The 17,716-nt window shown below is 42.0% G+C and overlaps 1 protein-coding gene across 13 annotated transcripts in view; it reads right to left on the bottom strand.

Moving 5' to 3' along the window:
- MTUS2 (microtubule associated scaffold protein 2) overlaps positions 1 to 17,716 on the bottom strand; it is a 559,616-nt gene that overhangs the window by 184,908 nt on the left and 356,992 nt on the right. For all 13 annotated transcript variants that reach the window (XM_070577881.1, XM_070577872.1, XM_070577884.1 and 10 more), the window contains one exon: positions 816 to 977. In XM_070577881.1, coding sequence (XP_070433982.1) covers positions 816 to 977 — 162 coding nt within the window. The remainder of the gene's footprint in view (positions 1 to 815; positions 978 to 17,716) is intronic.

The following is a 17,716-nucleotide window of genomic DNA, read 5'->3' as shown; positions in this document are numbered from 1 at the left end:
CATCTATAGTGGATTAGGGCTCAACACTCATTCTCTTCCTCTTAGTGTGCCTTCCTATAGTGCAGAAGATGGAAAGCTAAGAATGTCATGCTTGGACATCCCTACAGGTAAACAGACGCCTTTGTGTGAGATGTGGGAGGAGAAAGTGGGGCAAGGGCCACTTGGGCTGCTTTGGCAGTTTCTGCTGACAAGCACTTTCACTTGTCACACTTTTGCATCTGTTGAGTTGCCCACGTCTGGTCACTAGCTTCATGGGTGTGGAGGGGCAGAACACAGGGCATCCATCTAGCTGGTGTGGATCTAGCAGGCAGTGGGGCTCTGGAGCTAGCCCTTCTGAGGTAGCTGTTGATCCCTGGACCCCAGCTTTGGTGGTACAAGCCTGGAGCCAGCAAGGGGAATGGAGCTCCCAGACCTTTGAAGAGGCAGCAGCTCCCCATGTGGTGCTGACACTCATCCTGGAGGCACAGTCTGGAGCTTGCTGCTACAGTCCTTCCAATGATTTCATCAGTGCCTGCTTCCCTGAGCCAAACGCTAATCTGCCTAAAATAACTTGATTCTTGTTTTTTTGCAATCGAAACTGTGATTCAACAGGTCACCAGTCAGGGGAGGAGTGAGAGGCAGGTGTGAGAACTTAAATATAAGAATATATGAAAGTGCCTTGAAAATAGTAGTATCACTATTATTTACTTTAAATGCCATTCAAAACTAATCTATTATTCCTTCTAAATAACTGATCTACACAGGGACTTTCAAAAGACATTTTAACGCAGAAAGGGCACTCCACTTTGGAGCTTCTCCAAGGCAGAACGTCTTACCAGTGGGTGTGGATGTGGATTTTGGCGCCGGAAGCAAACTCCTGCGGGGTGTCGTCACACTGGAGGATGCTGCAGGGGCTGCCCGGCTGGCCCCCTTGGGTGCGTCTTTGGAAGGCAGAGCTGCCTTCAGAGCCGGCTGGTCTTCATTCCCAAAGGTTGAACCTGTGGGAGGCAGACAGTGTGTTAATTAGAACTTCATAAAAAATGGATGGACCCCCGCCCCCCACCATTTGCAATTGTCAACCAATCCTAATGCCATCATCTGCTTTAGAACTTCACCTGACTCTCAGTGAGTGGCTTGAAAAGTACTCTTCTGGGAATGGATGTGGAAAAGAGCTCCCTTTAGTCACTGTAGAAAAGTCTGTCACTCAAATCCCCTGTGCAGGGGGCTCCACAAGAGCCATAAGCAGCCTCACTCCTCCGAAGATTTTACACAGATGCACACAGTCACACACACACATTTTGCTTATGTGGATGCGTAACTCTATAGGTATATGATAAACATTTACTTGATAACTCACAGAGAATGAGCAACCCTTGTTTAAAAAACAGTGTGAGTGACCCAGGAGAAGGGAGAATAAGAATACATACATGTACCAATAGTCCAAGAAGCTGATTCAGAACCCCCTGAAACCTAGCTAATTTTACTTTTAGAATAAGAGGCTTGGGAAGAAGGTAGAGGGGTGGGGAGCATGGAGACAGAGAATCTCTTAGAAATTCATGAAAGCTTTTTCCTTGAAAGCCTGAGGCCTCACCAAACGGAGAAGACCCTGAATTAAAGGCAGAAGACAGTTATTGATAATTTCAGCTTGCCATTCAATATAGAAGCAGACTCTGTCTATAGGACAGCTTGTTTATAATCGACCGCTCTGACACTGAAGATATGGCACACTGGGATGTGTGTCAGGTTTAAAAGCGCAAAGTGGTTGTGGCCCAAATTTTTCTCCCAGGTCTTTCCAAGCCTACTGTGGTTTATACATTTGTAATCTCTTCAAGACAATGACACCACCATCTATTCCCTGTTAAAGGATATATCTTCTAAATACACCTCTGAGTACAGCTGCGAGGCCTAATCTATTAAATTAGGGAGCCTGACTATACTGAGATTACTGCTTGTTTGGAATAAAACTATCCAGTTAGGAATGTGACCATGTACTGTGAAAAATAAGCAATGACAGCTGCAAGACGTACACAGAATTTTAGGGAAAGATTAAATTTTCTGTTTTCATCATTTTAAAGGCATAGTCATAACACCCTATTTAGATAGGGCCTGCATAAAAATGATAACATTATTAAAATGGCTTTAGTGTTCAAAACATCCAAGAGTTTTATTCAACCACTTGGAGTAAGAGATTGTTGCTTTTCTCCTTTTGAAGACCTGAAAATCTATTTAAAATTGGTGAGATTAGTATTGTTTCTAAAGAAAACTGTATTCAGGAAGGAAAAACAATGAATGTGCTATTTCCGAACACAGAACCTATGCCCTAGTGGTCTTGTATGGTGCTGCGCAAGTTTTTAAATAGGTCTCAGCAGTGCTAGGAGAATGCATCTGATCCATGCAAACTCCACCCAAAGGATCTGCGCTGTCAGATCCTGAATGTCAGATAGAAAAACAAGCACCTGTTTGATCCAAACCTAGTCAGGAAAGGGACACCATGCGTTTATAAAGCAGTGAGTCAGTCAGCTTCAGGATCACGGAGTAGGCTCACCAGTCCAAGCCTGGAGCTCAGAGAATCTCCAGAGGTCTGTAGGACGTTTCAAATGGGGCGCAGGGCAGAGGGGCTCAGCCAGTAGAAACATTTCACATGGAATTATCTAATGTTTAGCCTACTGCTGCCATACTGCCAGAATAATCTATTCACCGAAATGTGTAGTAGAAGCTGAAATGAGCACAAAACTTCTCACACAGTCTTCTATTGAACAATTTATTCAAGTTTCTTATGAAGGGAAATGTTTTATATCCTTGGTAGGGTTCAAATGCCCTTTTATCAAATCCTCTTGCGCCTGGCATCATTCTCGCACATGAAATTTATTATTCAGTGAACATGTCAGTTTAGAGATTTGGCCGCCTTCCCGGCTGGGAAGTAATTCAGTTGCTTGAAGTACGAAGTGTCAAGGAAGCTATGTACTCCCCACAGAGACAGGTCTTGAATTACCAAAAAATAAAATAATAAAATAAAACTTTATTTTTGTCCATTATTGTGGGATACAGTTGGCAGTAAACAGTACCATTTTTTGAAAACCAGCTTAAGGTGGCCAGTCATTAAGGACATATTATTCAGTAAATGAGAAGTACTCTGAATTTGGAAATGGCTGCTGAATTCTATAAATGCTCTGGTACTTTGCAACAATGCAGACAGCATTAAACCATCGCTTGATAAGATGAAAGAAACAACTGGAAATAAATAGACTGTGCTTGTGTGAGCCAGAAAAATGTTCTGGAGGATTCAGCCAGCGGAAGTGGTCCATGTGTCTAGTTCAGTCATCTCATTCCCAACCAACCCTCATCTGCTCCGGCGTGAATGAGCCAGATGATAAGTGGTGCAGACTTGGGAGTGAGACAAGCAGGGTGTGGATGCCACGGCCTCTACCCTCACCGCTCTGCACCTCAGTTTCTTCATTTGTTATGGGGATAATGATAAGCAACCTCACAAAGCTGTTGGGAGAATTAAAAGAGCTAATGCAAGCCAATTTTTAAAAAGTTGTATCCATTGAATGATACAATTGTCTTTTTTCTCAACTGCAACATAATTGAAGGAAGAGCAAGCAGAGATTTCAGTAAACATGCTGAGCACCAGTTATATTCTAGGCACTATGTTAAATGATGGAGACATAAAGAAAAATAAACATCTTGAAAAAATAAATGTCAAAATAGGTGGTTCTAAAAAGGGGCAGCACTAGTCCACAGGGGATCAAAATCTGTGGGGTTATTTTGAGCTAAAGCAATACTGACAGTTATTGGCTGGGGCTGTCAATATCTCTGTTCAGTAGACATGCAGAAATGTAAGAGACCAGGGCAAACGGGGGTTAATAAATGTTAGCTGAGGGGTATGAGGTAAGGACAAAAGACAACATTTTCAGTAAACAATCACATGCCACAAAGGGAATTTTCCTACACCATCCTTAATTCTGTGAGCGGCCAGCTTATTTTCCCTAATTCCTTTCCTTGTTCCATGCCAGTGGTGCTCCCCAGGTTTGTCACATTATCAGCACCAAAGTATGAAGGTATCCCTCTGATCATAGTAACCAAAGGACGACAGCCTCCTGCTTCACTGCTGGATAGAGGCCATCTTTAGCAGATTTCCAAACCATCATATCATCAACTTACTCTTTGGAAGGTGAAATCTCCTTCATTAGAGTGTGAGAATTTGCACTGTATATATTCCTCATGGTTATAGAATCTGGCTGGGTTCAGTTCAATACATAAACCTAATTGATACACATTTTTCTGTTTAAACCATCAGGACAACAGGCTCATTCAGCACCAAATCCTAGGAGAAAGCAATCTTCTTCTTCCTCCAGGGACAGCTCCTTGAGTCCATTCCTCGGAGTGTTTGAACATCCTGAGTTGATCAGCTGAATCTAGCAAAATCTCATGGAGTTGGATCCCTACCTCACGTCATATGCAAAAACTAATTTAAAATGGATCAAAGACCTAAATGCAAGGGCTAAAATGATAAAACTCAGAAGAAAACATAGATGTAAATCTTAATGACCTTGGGATTAAGCAATGGTTTCTTAGATGTGACACCTTAAGCACAAGTAATGAAAGAAAAAATAGATAAATTAGACTTCATCGAAATAAAAACATTTGTGCTTCAGAAGACACTATTAATAGAGTGAAAAGAAAACCCAAAGAATAGGAGAAAATATTTACAAATCATATATCTGATAACGGTCTAGTATATAGACTATATAAAGAACTTTTATAAATCAACAATAAAAAGGCAAATAACCCAATTAAAAATGAACATAGGATTTGAATAGACATTTCTCCAAAGAAGATATACAAATGTCCAATAAGCACATGAAAAGATGGCCAACATCACTAGCTATTAGGGAAATGCAAATCAAAACCAAGAGACACCACTTTAAACTCACTAGGATGGGTGTAATAAAAATTACAGACAATAATAAGTGTTGGTGGAGATGTGGAAAAATTGGAATCTTCATACATTGCTGATGGAATTGTAACATGGTGCAGCTGCTTTGGAAAACAGTTTGGCAGTTCCTCAAAATGTTAAACATACAGTTATCATATGACCCAGTGGCTCTACTCTCAGGTTTACGCCCAAGAGACTTGGAAACATATGTCTACATGAGAGCCTGTACAAAAATGTTCATAGTACCATTATTCATAAGAGTCAAAAAATGGGAAAAACCCAAATGTCCATCAACTGATGAATAGGTAAACAAAATACGGTATATCCATATAATGGAATATTATTCAGTCCTAAGAAGGAATGAATTATTGATACAAGGTACAACATAGACGAATCTTGAAAACACTATGCTAAATGAAGGAAGCTAGGTACAAAAGGCCACTTATTGTATGATTCCATTTATATGAAATGTCCAGAATGGGCAAATCCATAAAGGCAAAAGCAGATTAGTGGTTGTTAGGGGCTGGGGGAAAGGGAATGAGGAGTGACTTCTAATGGGTAAGCACTTTCTTTCTGGGGTAATGAAAATGTTCTGGAATTTGATGGTGCATAACCTTATGAAAACACTAAAAACTTCTGGATTGTAGACTTTAAAGGGTAAATTTATGGTATTTGAATTATATCTCAATGAAAAAAAATCTCATACATAAGTTTTTTTTCCTCGATCCCCTGGTTGGAACAAGTTCCTCAAATTGTGATTCAGGTCTCACCTCTCCCCTGAGGGACTCCTGGTGTTCTTTTCTCATGCAGTCATTATTCTGATTCCCTGTCCTATATGCCTACACTGTGCCTACGGCTGATCCCAACCAGTCTGTCCCAGTGTTGTTCTGTCTCCTGAGGGCATACTCTGTATAAAACAAAAAGAATATTTCTCAAACTCACTATTGCATCTCATTCATTATAGCAGAACACTCGGGCTCCTATCTGAGGAGGATGATATTCGACTCATCTCCAAACCCCTTCACCCTTCTCATCAACTCCCTCCAAAGTAGGTGTAGTCTCAGCCGCTCTGGTCCTACACCACAGAGAGAGGAAGACACATGCAAACTGGGGCCAGAAAAGGCTGCACTCAAGGAATGAAAGTCTCTCAGAATTTTAGGCACCGGGAGGAGGAAGTGTAGATTTATAGGATACTTGATATCCTCCTATGAAGTAATGAGTGGTGCCCACTCAATCTTCTCACAAGGACAAGTCTGACTGTGACTGAAGTCAGGGTGAGAAGGTAGGGTTTCTGACCCATATTCCAATGTTCTTTTCACCACTTCATTTACCAGGAATGCCAATCACTGAGCCTGAATTTTAAAAAGAAGGAAGAATGGCAATGAGGTACAAATACTAACCAGACCAGAACGAGGTTCTTAAGGGGAAGGCTGAGGAAGAAAAGCAAAACAGTTATTAATAGTATGGGGGCATTACAGCCAAACCGTAAGAAATATGTTCCACTGATTTTGAATATTTATCCATAGTATAATGATTAAACTACTCTCTTCACTGATTTTTTTTTTAACAATCCCAGGCAATCAAGTTGTACAATGCTTTGGCTGCATGATTGCCTAATTGATGCATCTTTCATTGATTTAGCAGCATTCACCACTTGGCAGCAAAATTTAGTTTAATTATTAAAGTACCAACTGAATGTTTTATTTCCCACCTTCTGCATATTTTAATCCAGGTGTATATTTTATTCCTGACACTAAAGAGCTAAAGTAAACCTGCTATCTTACCATTTCAGCAAAGCTGTTTCTTTGTCAAAATGAAGCAGACTAAGCCATCTATGTGCCAGGCTCCACACCAGGCAGGGTGCACAGGACAGACATGGTCCTGTTCTCGCCAACTTACATTCCAGTGGGGGTGATGCACAGACCACAAGCAAGTCCAGACAAATAAAACCACCACAAACTGTGACTAGTTATGAAAGAAACACAAGGGGCAGAGCTAGAGGAAAGACTCCAGGGTGAAGGAGGGGAACCTGCTTTAGGCGGAGTGACTCGAGAAGATTTCTTAGAGGAGGTAACATCTAAAGTAAACATTTCTCTCAGCTGTACACTGGCTCCGATCTCCTTTATTCTTTATTATTGACCATCATTGTTCTAGAAACTTGGAACTAACGTGTCAGAATCATCCTGAACCTCTCTTTCCCTTGTATCAACCAATGCAAGTCAGTGTGCTTCCGTTTCCATGATGGAGTTGAAATTTAAATCCCTTCCACGCTCCTATGCCTGGCACCCAAGTCAGCCCCTTACACCTCTTGGAGAGAGATTGGCATCAGCTCCTCTCTTCCCCTGGGTCCCTCATTCAGTTCATCCTTCTCACTGTGCCCCACTATTTTTCCTAAAACACAAGTGGCTCAACGTAGTCTTCCAAATAAAGCTCAAACTCTTCTTTCTGGTACTCAAATCCTTCCATTATCTGGTTCCAAAGTATTTTGCCTGCCTTACTTCCTGACACCACATCCAGCACAGTGCAAACTGTGCACAGGTGGGGCTCTACCCTGTGACTTCCTGCCCCGCCATAAACAAGGCTATGCTGGAGAAATATTTGGTCATGAATGAAGAAAGCACTGAGTGCAAATCTGTCCCATGGGGCCAGTGCTTCCTTTCATCACTCTTTTTCCCAATTTCTGAGCCCAGAGACTCTCTAAAAGCTTCACACTTTCCACAACAGCTCCTGTGAATGTAGTCACGCTGAGCACAGCCAAGGTGGGGCATTTGCTGCTTAAAGGTGGAGACTGTCTATAGGACAGTGTGGTGGTTTTCAAACATTTTTGAAAACAACACATAGAAAGATAAACATCAGAGCTTACCAAGTTTAATGGTTTTTGGGTCTTTCAGCCCAAGCACCACTACCCCCTCTCCCCAAGAGAAGGTAGCATTTACCTAATATTTTTCACTCTATCATATTTCGATTGTTGCTTTAGTCTCATCTTAAGCATTAAGCTCTGGGTTGACAAAGTTTGAGAGGCTAATAGTTAAGTGGTTAAGACTGCCTGGGTTCAAATCCTGGCACCAGCTCTTACTAGTTTTCTAACTTTGGACAAGTTGTTTCATCTCTCTGTACCTCATTTCTTCATCTTTAAAATGAGGATAACAGTGGTACCCACTAATTAGAGATGTTGGATTAAAAGAGTTAATATATATTTAAAATAAAGTGCTTAGAATAGTATCTGGCACACATAAGCACTCAGTAAATGGAAACATTGATATTATGCCCATTAGGCCAACACCGAGCCTCATTCCAAGGTCATCAGTCTATCCATGCTTCCCTTTTCTTCTCGTCACCAATCTCGCATGGCTTCATATCTTTCCAAGGCAATAACTGCGATCACTCTTGGCAGCCTGGCTGTGAAGAGGCAACTCTAAAGAACCATGGTTCTTTATCCATCTTTCTCTGGTAACCTAAGTCCTAAGGAAAGAAGGAGAAACATGCGGTACGCATTTCACCACCCCCACTTCATCTGGAACAAATGTTAACTCCTTACTAAGCCAGGGGTGGCCTCAGAGTCTTTCTCAACACAGTACTCCAGGAGCCCAGTAAATGACTCCAGTCCTAGACCAGAGGACACGTCCTCATCTACACTCAGCATCCTGATCAGGTGGCAGCACACACTTCTATAGGCCAGGTGCTAAGTGAAGGTGATTTCTCTAGCTCCACAGGAACTAGTGGATTCCTACTGCAGGGCCTCAGATCCTGAACTCTTCTGGCTGGATTTTGACCGCAAACTGTTAACAGGAATAATCATAATAAGAGTACCATACAGGAGAGTCATGAATACCACAGGCTCTGACTAAATCCAATACCAGTTTTGAAACTTACTAGCAATAGTCTCTTTAAAAAGTTAATTGATAAAGCCTCTTTTATGAAATGGCTTATTATTTATTTACCCTCTGTCGTCAGCTTAATCTGAGAATTAAATGAGAAAATGCATATAAAGCACTTTGCAAAGAGCCTGGTACAGTACTCACTAAATGCTAGCTGTCATCACCAGTATGAGCACGAGCATCAGCAGATGCAAGTCTCTTTTATCAGCTGTCATTTCTTCAAGCTCTTCATCTATCCCACATGACCCCAATTTCATGAGATCCGGTCCCATGCAATCCCTATGGAAATAACCTTGAGACATCTCGAACTCCAGACGATCTCAGCGAATAGCGGGTACTGACACTGCCACTCATCTCGACCTTCCCAAGTTCCTACTGCTTCAAGAGGTAGTTTTTTCCCAGTGCCCCAGGGCTAGGCATAATTACCTCAAATTTCCCTCTTTTGACATTGATCACAACTAAATCATCACAGAGGAGAAAAAAGGCTTTGTCCTTCTACTCTCTATTCCCCCGCCCCCCAGGCACTCCAGAAATCTTCCACTTCTTCTGGAGTTCACTCTGATATACAGCAGAGAGAGTCGTGGTTCTTATTTCTGCTCAGGAAATGGGGGAATATGGGTGCAGATGAACAGGTAAATGAGATTCACAGTCCAGGGACACAAATGCAAAAGGAAAAGTAGGCCTGTATGAATGGTGCCCCTCTTCCCCATCTGAGACAGCTGTGACATTCTGTGACATGGGTAAGTCCTTCATAGCCTGATTAAATGCCGCCTTCTCTACAGTGTCTTCTCTCAATTCCCCTCTGGATAACAGAACTACTTTCAGAAAGACCCAGACGATAAACAAAGCAAGCAAAGGCCAGGGGTGATCACACCATCTCTCTTCAAGTCGCAGAAGTAATCACAGAAGATGAAAGCAAGCATCATGCAGCCCAGGACTTTTGAACTCCCAGCACATAATGACTTCAAGCTTCCTTTTGATTTGAGAAATTCTCTTTAATATATACCAAGTCACACTCCCAATATAGTCAAATATTGATAGAGGTTAGTTACTTAAAAGACCAACGGCTAATGTGATATATCAAGAGACTTTTGAGTAATTAAAAACAACTTTTACCACTCCACTTTTATGTCAGTTAGACTAGTTTTAGTAAATCCCCCCTCCCTATCAGAAATACTTGAAAGCTTGAGCCATCATCCATGAACACTCTGGTTCATCATCATGCGAATCTTTGAACAGTTAATACCTTGAAGAAAATACTTAAACTGGAACATTTTAATTATATGCTTAATATGGGTGTTGTTAAAAGATAAGAACATTTGATTTGAACTCAATTTAAATTCTGCTGAAGTTATTAACATGGTATAAGAAATTATAGAAATGATCAAGGGCTTATAGACCAGCTTTTATTAATAGAGCAAAAACAAAGTTTAGGTGTTCCATTTCTACAGCTTGGATTTTGTGCTCTAATATTCTCTCCTTTTTGTGTCACAGATCTGTTTAATTAGTTGTTTCGAGGCTTCTGAGGGCCTCATGGATTATGCCGTGTCATACGCTGCTTTAGTGAGCCACATCTCAGCACAAACCAAGTTCAAGCCCTGAGAAACCAAGTCAAATGTTGAAAAGTGGATCATTGCCACTGAGCCCCAACCTCCTTTCCCATATATTTAAAAACACTGCAGGGGCTGCCAGAAGGAGTCAGAGTGTACCACCTCACTCTTAAAAAGAACCCTTTCTACTTAGTAGCTTCTGGGGAATAGGAAACCTTTAAGGGAGAAGAGATTGAACAGCCTCTTAGGTGATGAATAGCATATTGGCTTTGATAGGCCAATATGTTTAATATGTGCCAACTAGTATATCAAAATAATATTCATCACCTAAACTCTAAGAATTTCCTCTCCCCTCCTGGGAGCTAGAAAACTCCTTCTCTTCCTCCAGAGTCCAAGAAGATCGCCATCTTCCTTTTTTTTCCTCTTCGAACATTCTGGTTTTGCTTCTCAACAACTTCAGGACTCTCTCCTTTTAGTCCGGAATTTTTCAAGAAGGCAGTATCCACATCTTGGACCATAAGTCTTTGCTGAGGAGGGCTTTCCTGTGCATTGTAGGATGTTTAGCAGCATCTCTGGCCTCTACCTACTGGATGCCAGCAGCATTCTACCTCCTTGCCCACTCTCAGGTTCTGACAATCAAAATGTTGCCAGACATTGCCAAACGTCCGCTAGGGGCAAACCACTCCCACTGCAAACCCCTGCTCTAGCTGAATGAAAGACTGACAGATTTAGTCAAAATATAGTACTTACTTGTCTTAACGGAAAATGAGACTGGTGACATCTAAAATCCGGCTGTGTTTGCTTGATAGCTAACTCTTTAATAATTCTTGATGGCGAATTTTCGGTTAATTCTTTAGATAAACTAGGACTGTATAAATATGCTTCCTTTGATATTCAACAATGTTTTAACGACTGTTTGGTAATGGAAGCTCCCTTGCTTTCTGTGTTTATTACCCTGATCCGTCTCAGTCAGAAACTGGGAAGATGGACTGAAGTCTGACAGCCTTAGTCCAAAACCTTGAACCCTTGGGCGCTGCACCAAAGTCCAAATAAAATCATCTTGATAACATAAATAGCACCTGATTTCAATTGAAATTGTATGGAGGAAACCTCAATAGAAAACAGATGGTGATGCTCTTCAAGCGGTTTAAATCATGATGGTTTAGTGGAGAATACGTCATTCACTGCAAGAATCCTAGGGTCATGTAGAGAAATAAATCATTTTTAAACTAAAATTACTGGGCTCATGAATCAAAACAAAACAAAGTGAATCTTCTTTTCTTCACTTTGGTTATCTGTGCCTTCCCGGCCTTTGGCTCTGATGAAAGTGGACTGTGGTCACGGAACCCCATGTTAGGTGCTGCTACAGCACTGAGAACATGGCAACCCTGGGACAGTCATTAACTTTTCTTCACCTGCATCCTCATTTGTAACATTAGAAGAGCAAGCATTGCTGGGACTAAAAAAATCATGAATATAGTATCGGATTTGTGGCAAACACTAAATAAATGGTAGGCTCCCCTCTCCTCGCTTCGGAAAACCATTTGCTCATCCCTTAGTTTATGGACACAACTCTTGTTTTCAAAGTCCTTTCTTTTTTTTTCCCTTCTTCTTCTCCCCAAAGCCCCCCAGTACATAGCTGTGTATTCCAGTTGTAGTACCTTTGGTTGTGCTATGTGGGACGCCACCTCAGCATGGCCTGACGAGCAGTGCCATGTCCACACCCGGAATCTGAACCAGCAAAACCCTGGGCCACTGAAGCGGAGCGCGCTAACTTAACCACTCAGCCACAGTGCTGGTCCCCTTGAAAGTCCTTTCTAATACAAAATTTCAAATATTGAAAACCCTATCTCTATTCATTTTTATGGGTAAAGCTACGACCAGTAGCTGCTGGCCCAACTGTCGCACATGCAAAATAAAATCTCAACTATTTAAAAACCTATCACAAAATCACTCAAGAAAACATGATTCAAACGGGTTTTGCAAATTATCATAAACAGCCTAATAAATGAACTTTACAGCCCCCTTAAAGCCTTGAAATTTAGTGAGATAGAAGCAAAGGCATAAGTTGACCACTTCCCTTAGGGAAATTCCTCAGGGAAGGTGCCGGCAGCCTCCACACAAGCCCAAGGCAGTGAAGCCAGGCCGGTCCCTTGCCTTCTGGCTTTTCTGAATCTCTGATACCAAGCTTGAGCCCTTGTGAACTTCAGTTTTTCTGCATTCTCCTCTCCCTCTTCAGCTGCTTCCCTTTGAGATCCGTCAACAAAGGAAGTCTTCTGTTGGATAACGGTGGGGGTGCACACACCCGGGTCTCTCTGTACCTCCAAGGGGAGGGCGTCCCGGCGGCTGCACTGGGCCAGACTTACAGCACACATTCACGCCTTCTCTCTGCTCTCTGCCCAACCTGAACAAGGACCAGCTAACGAGTCCTCTTGTATTTTGTTGCTGTTTTTAAAAAAAAAATCCATAAAGTTGAAGAACGTTCGTAAATAGAAAGTAAGTATAAATATCTATTATTCATAGAGCTTAAAATTTAAAACCTTAAATTAAGGTTTATAAGCAGAAGCATTTTAATCACTAGCAAAATCTGGATTCTTCATTAGTCAGAACATGGGGCTTGAGGGCACAGAATTTGGGGAAAGCTTCGCAGTAACTAAGTGGCAGTAGCAGCTTTGGGCAGGTTAAGTACAGGGAATGATGACCAGAAACTTCTTTGTTTTCCACCCTGAAGAGTAAGATGCCAAAGGCTGGGTGCACAGAAAGGAAGGAATGGGCCAGTCTGCAGCCTTGGGGCGTAAGCAGAAGCGGAATAAATTGTGTCCTAAAATATTTATGAAACGCGACATCTGCTAAGGTTTCCTTCCCTAAGGAGACTTCTGGTAAAGTGTTAGACAGCAGATAGGAACAAAACCCTGTGCTATTCCAAGGAGAAAAATTTTTATTTTAAATAATGGCAAATTCTGAAGATAAATGTAATCAAGGTATGTGGGAAGCAGGATTCTAAGATGTCCTCCAAGAGCCCCACTGACTTGTGTATACCCTCTGCATCATCCCCAGGAAGGTGAGTATGAGGGACTTTCCCCCTCTGATTAGGTAATGTTATGACACATTTGATGTTAGGAAAGGGAGATTATCTGGGTGGGCCTAACCTAATCACATGAACCCTTTAAAAGTATAGCATTTTCCCTGGCTGGAGGCAGAAGAGAAAGTCAGAGATTCAAAGCACTAGAAGGATTCAACACACTGTTACCAACTTGAAGGTGGAGAGAAAGTAGCAAAGAACATGGGAAGCCTCTAGTTGTTGAGAGTCATCTCCAACCGAGAGCTGGCAAGAAGAGGGGGACCTTAGTCCTACAACCACAAGGAAGTGAATTTTGCCAGTAATTAAATGAGCTGGGAAGTGGATTCTTCCCCAGAGCCTGGAGATGAGAACTCAGCCCAACCGACATCTTGATTTCAGCCTCTAAGACCCTGAGCAGAGATTTCAGCTGTGCTGTATGTGAGCTAATAAACAGATCTGTTTTAAGTGGCTAACTTGGTGGTAATTTGATAGGCAGGAATAGAAAACTCCCACAGACTACTAGTGCATAAGCCAGGTAGACGTGACCAGAGCTGGTCCAACATAGTGCTGGGTAGAGGTGGGCCTCAGAAAGGTAGACATAAGGACAGACAGAGACCATCCCAGCCACAGTGCCCCAGATGGACTCACGGGGGCTGCCCTGGTTCCCTGAAGCCAGCTACCCTAGTGGAAAGCATGTGGATCCACATACATACTAGACAGTCTCAGGGAAATGTCTCGATCTTTCTGAATCTAAATTTCCTCATCTGTAAAATGGTTTCTGGTGCAAATGTAAAGAAATAGCCTAGATAAAGCGTCTAGCAGGGTTCCTGACATGTAGTAGATACTCACTGAATGTTACCTTCCTTCTCCCTTCCAGTCTCTTCACCATCCTCTGGTTTTCTAAAATACCAAGCTAATCATCTCCCAGTTTACAAACTTTCAATGATTCCTCACCTCTTATAAAGTAAAATCCAAGCTCCTTAGTAGATCACGGAAAGCCACTCCTTCCTTGTATCTCAAAGTCCAACCACACTGGACTATTTATCGTGCTGTGAATATCTTCTGCTGTTTCTTTGGTTTTGTTGCCTTTAAACATGTGGTTCTTTTTATCTGGAATGCCTTTCCCATTCCCCACCTACCAGGTGAATTCTGTTTCATTCTTTAAAACCCAGCTCAGGTATTACAACCATAGTAAACTATTCTGGGGAGGTTGCAGACAATGGTAATGACATCTTGCTCTGACGTACCAAAGTCCTTTGCACACATATCTACATTTGCACTTGCCACATGGTAGCGTTGAAGAGTTTGGACTAGATCCTGAAGGCAACAAAAAACCACTGAAGGGCTTCAATAAAGGCTCGACATGGTCATGTGTACATTTTAGAAAGGTTGATATGGATGTGGATTGGAGAAATGGATTTTAATGGGGCAAGTCTCGGGGCAAGGCAGTAACCCAAAGCTGTTTCAGTAGATCAATGAGACAAAGTGAGGGTCCCAGCTAAGGAATACCCATCGGAAAAAGTACTGGAGTACATCACCTGTTTGGGAACAATGAAGGCCTGACCAAAAGAAGGCAACTTCAGAGAGAAAATGTTTAGAAGCAGGTGAGAGGGACTCACACTACTGTAGATGAGCCATGACTGGTTTGAGAATACTGGCCTGGATAAGTCTTTAATAGGCTAAGATGTGCTAATGGGCCTGATTTGGACCAACTCCAAGACATGGTAGGATTCTGAATGAGATGTGAAGAAAGTTCAATTCAATGTAGATAAAGCTGGTCTAGGATCAATTAAGAGTGGAGCCAATCATGGCAATTACAAATGACTTAATTGTCCCTCAGTAGTAGAGAGGCTGTTTGTTTTTCGCAAAGTGTCAAACATTTTGAAACACCAAAATTGGCTGCTATTTCTTTCCTTCTCTTTTTAGCAAATTAAATACCGATCTATTTTGTTCGTGATTGTTCTCAGAGCCATATACATATGCAGACCCTAAAGAGACTTAGGACATGAAAATATAATGATGCCAATAAAAGGTATTACCCTCTTCCTTTTGTTGGTGTTTTGCCCTCCTCACTCCCCTGTCCAGGCTCAACCCATGCCTCTCACTGGGGCCCCTCCTGTCCAGTCAGCACTGGGGCTCAGGCTCACCAACCCCATTTCCACCAGGGGCTGGCACTGAGGGCCACTTCAATGCCTCCGTACTGACCACTGTGCCTCCCTGAGAAGCTGGCCCAGGACAAGATGTCCCAATATTGGCAACCAGATTCTTGCTCCCCAAGTTGCTGTCTGGTAGACACAGAGACATACCTTTGCTAGTCACTGGGCTCCGCCTTGGTTCACTATCCCTGACTGCTGTGAAAATAAATAAAGAGAACCTCATTCAAAATGGAGTTGGGAGGCCCAGAAGGGGAGCTCTCATGCATGTACCTTCGGTTGCAGCTTACTTTACATTCCTGGGCAGGAAGAAGCTTACTTTATACACCTTGGCAGGAGGAAGAAAGGTCTTCTTGCCCAGCAACAACCCAGCCAATGAGAAGCCCTCACAACCCCAAAATTCTTGCTTTCCTCCAATGGACTTGTGTTCATAACAGCCCTACCCAACTTCCTCCTTTCTTCTATAAAAGAATGCTCCCCTCCTTTGTTTTTCAGACTTCCAATGGTTTGCCATAGTTTGCTTGTCCTGAATTGCAATTCATTTGCCATTCACAAATAAACTAATTTTGCTGGTAAAACAACTGGCTATTCCCTTTTTAAGGTTGACATTACATCGTGTCAGAAGTAGGACCTGAAGGAGACAAACCCGCATAGGACTGATGACCCCAAGAACTGTGTGCAGTACCCACTCCAGCCCTTTGTGTTCTCTGCTTCCATGAATCATCTTCTTCCTTTCAATTTGGTAAGTCTCCTCTCAGATTCAGCCTCCCTCCCTTTGGTTGAGCTCTCTGACTTTATTCAGGATCTATTTAAAGGTTTTGTCCTTTCTGGTGAGTACTCATTTGTTTTCCTGAAAACTATGGTTTTGAGTAATGAGATCCCAGTCCTCTCAACTGTCTCAGGAGGGTCCTCCTTCTGGGACCCTGGCCAGTTATGTTTAAAAACTATAGCCCCTCTCACACACAATTTTAACTAAATGGGCCAACCTAGCTAAAGTTAATTTAGTACTCCAACGGCCATCATGGGGAACTTTCAATCTCCCTAAACTTGCTTTCCTCAGAACTAAATTAGAAAACCATGGCTCTAAAATTAAACAGACTGAATGGGATGCCTATTTTAATTGGTACCTAGAGGCTTCCAAAGATATACAAGATTCTAAATTTGCTTCTTTGCAAAATACCATTTATAAACTAACCAAGGTGAACAATTGAAAGAAGTCAAAATGTCTTCTGAGGCTTCTTCTCCCCTTGCCTGTCTTCTTTGTCTCCAGAGCCATCTTGTTCCCTTCCCCAACTTCTTTGTCTCTGGGTGTATAGCAGCCATCTTGTGCCAAGACCCTGCCTCTGACGCCATCTTCCTCTTTCCCCTCTATCCTTCTTTACCTGAGTACTCATGGTTTACTAATCCTCTGTCTGAACTGCCTTTCTACTCTGAAGAGACTATTAAACAGTTATCTCTTAAAACATAACCACCCAAGTTTGCAGGTGATCCTCCTCAGATATCTTTCACTCCTTGGTCAAAGGCTGAACTAAGTACCATAGTTAAAGAATTTATCAAACCTAGGGAAAATCCTCAAAAGTTTTTGTAAATGGATTACCTCCTGAGATTAGTGGATTGATAAAAAGGCAGAAAATAAGATGGGAGACCACCAGTCTCACAGAACTCATGACCACAACTGACATTCCAAACTTGACAGGATTTTTTTTAGGCCTTCTCTAAGCTAAACGTACCCATAGGGAAAGAAGAACATTCCAACATGGGTGGATTGGTGTGTAAGTCCTTTGATATCATTTAGGTAGCAACCAAATTCTTTGAGAAATTAAAAACAGTTGTCGTTGTTTTACCAATCTAGTGTTTACAGGACCAGAGGTATGGCTCCAGAAATTATTTAAAGTCCACCAATCCTTTCTACTAATCCCCAAATCTCTCCTATTTATCTCAAAAGGACTGTAAATTCAGCTTTGGGAAACCAAACTCTTTCTTGGAGGAACTTGCTTCTTTCTCTGTGCCTTTGAGATGTAAATGTTAGCTCTTATCTAGGCCATCTCTTTAAAGTACAAACTTCACAGAGGTAACTCTTATCAAAAGAAAAAAAAAAGGAGGGAAAGGTCATTTGGAACTTGACTTGTCAAGGACAACTACAAATCTTAAGTGTC

This window comes from Equus przewalskii, chromosome 16 (assembly GCF_037783145.1).
Source record: "Equus przewalskii isolate Varuska chromosome 16, EquPr2, whole genome shotgun sequence".
Taxonomy (NCBI): domain Eukaryota; kingdom Metazoa; phylum Chordata; class Mammalia; order Perissodactyla; family Equidae; genus Equus; species Equus przewalskii.
This window is presented reverse-complemented; position numbering and strand designations above follow the sequence as displayed.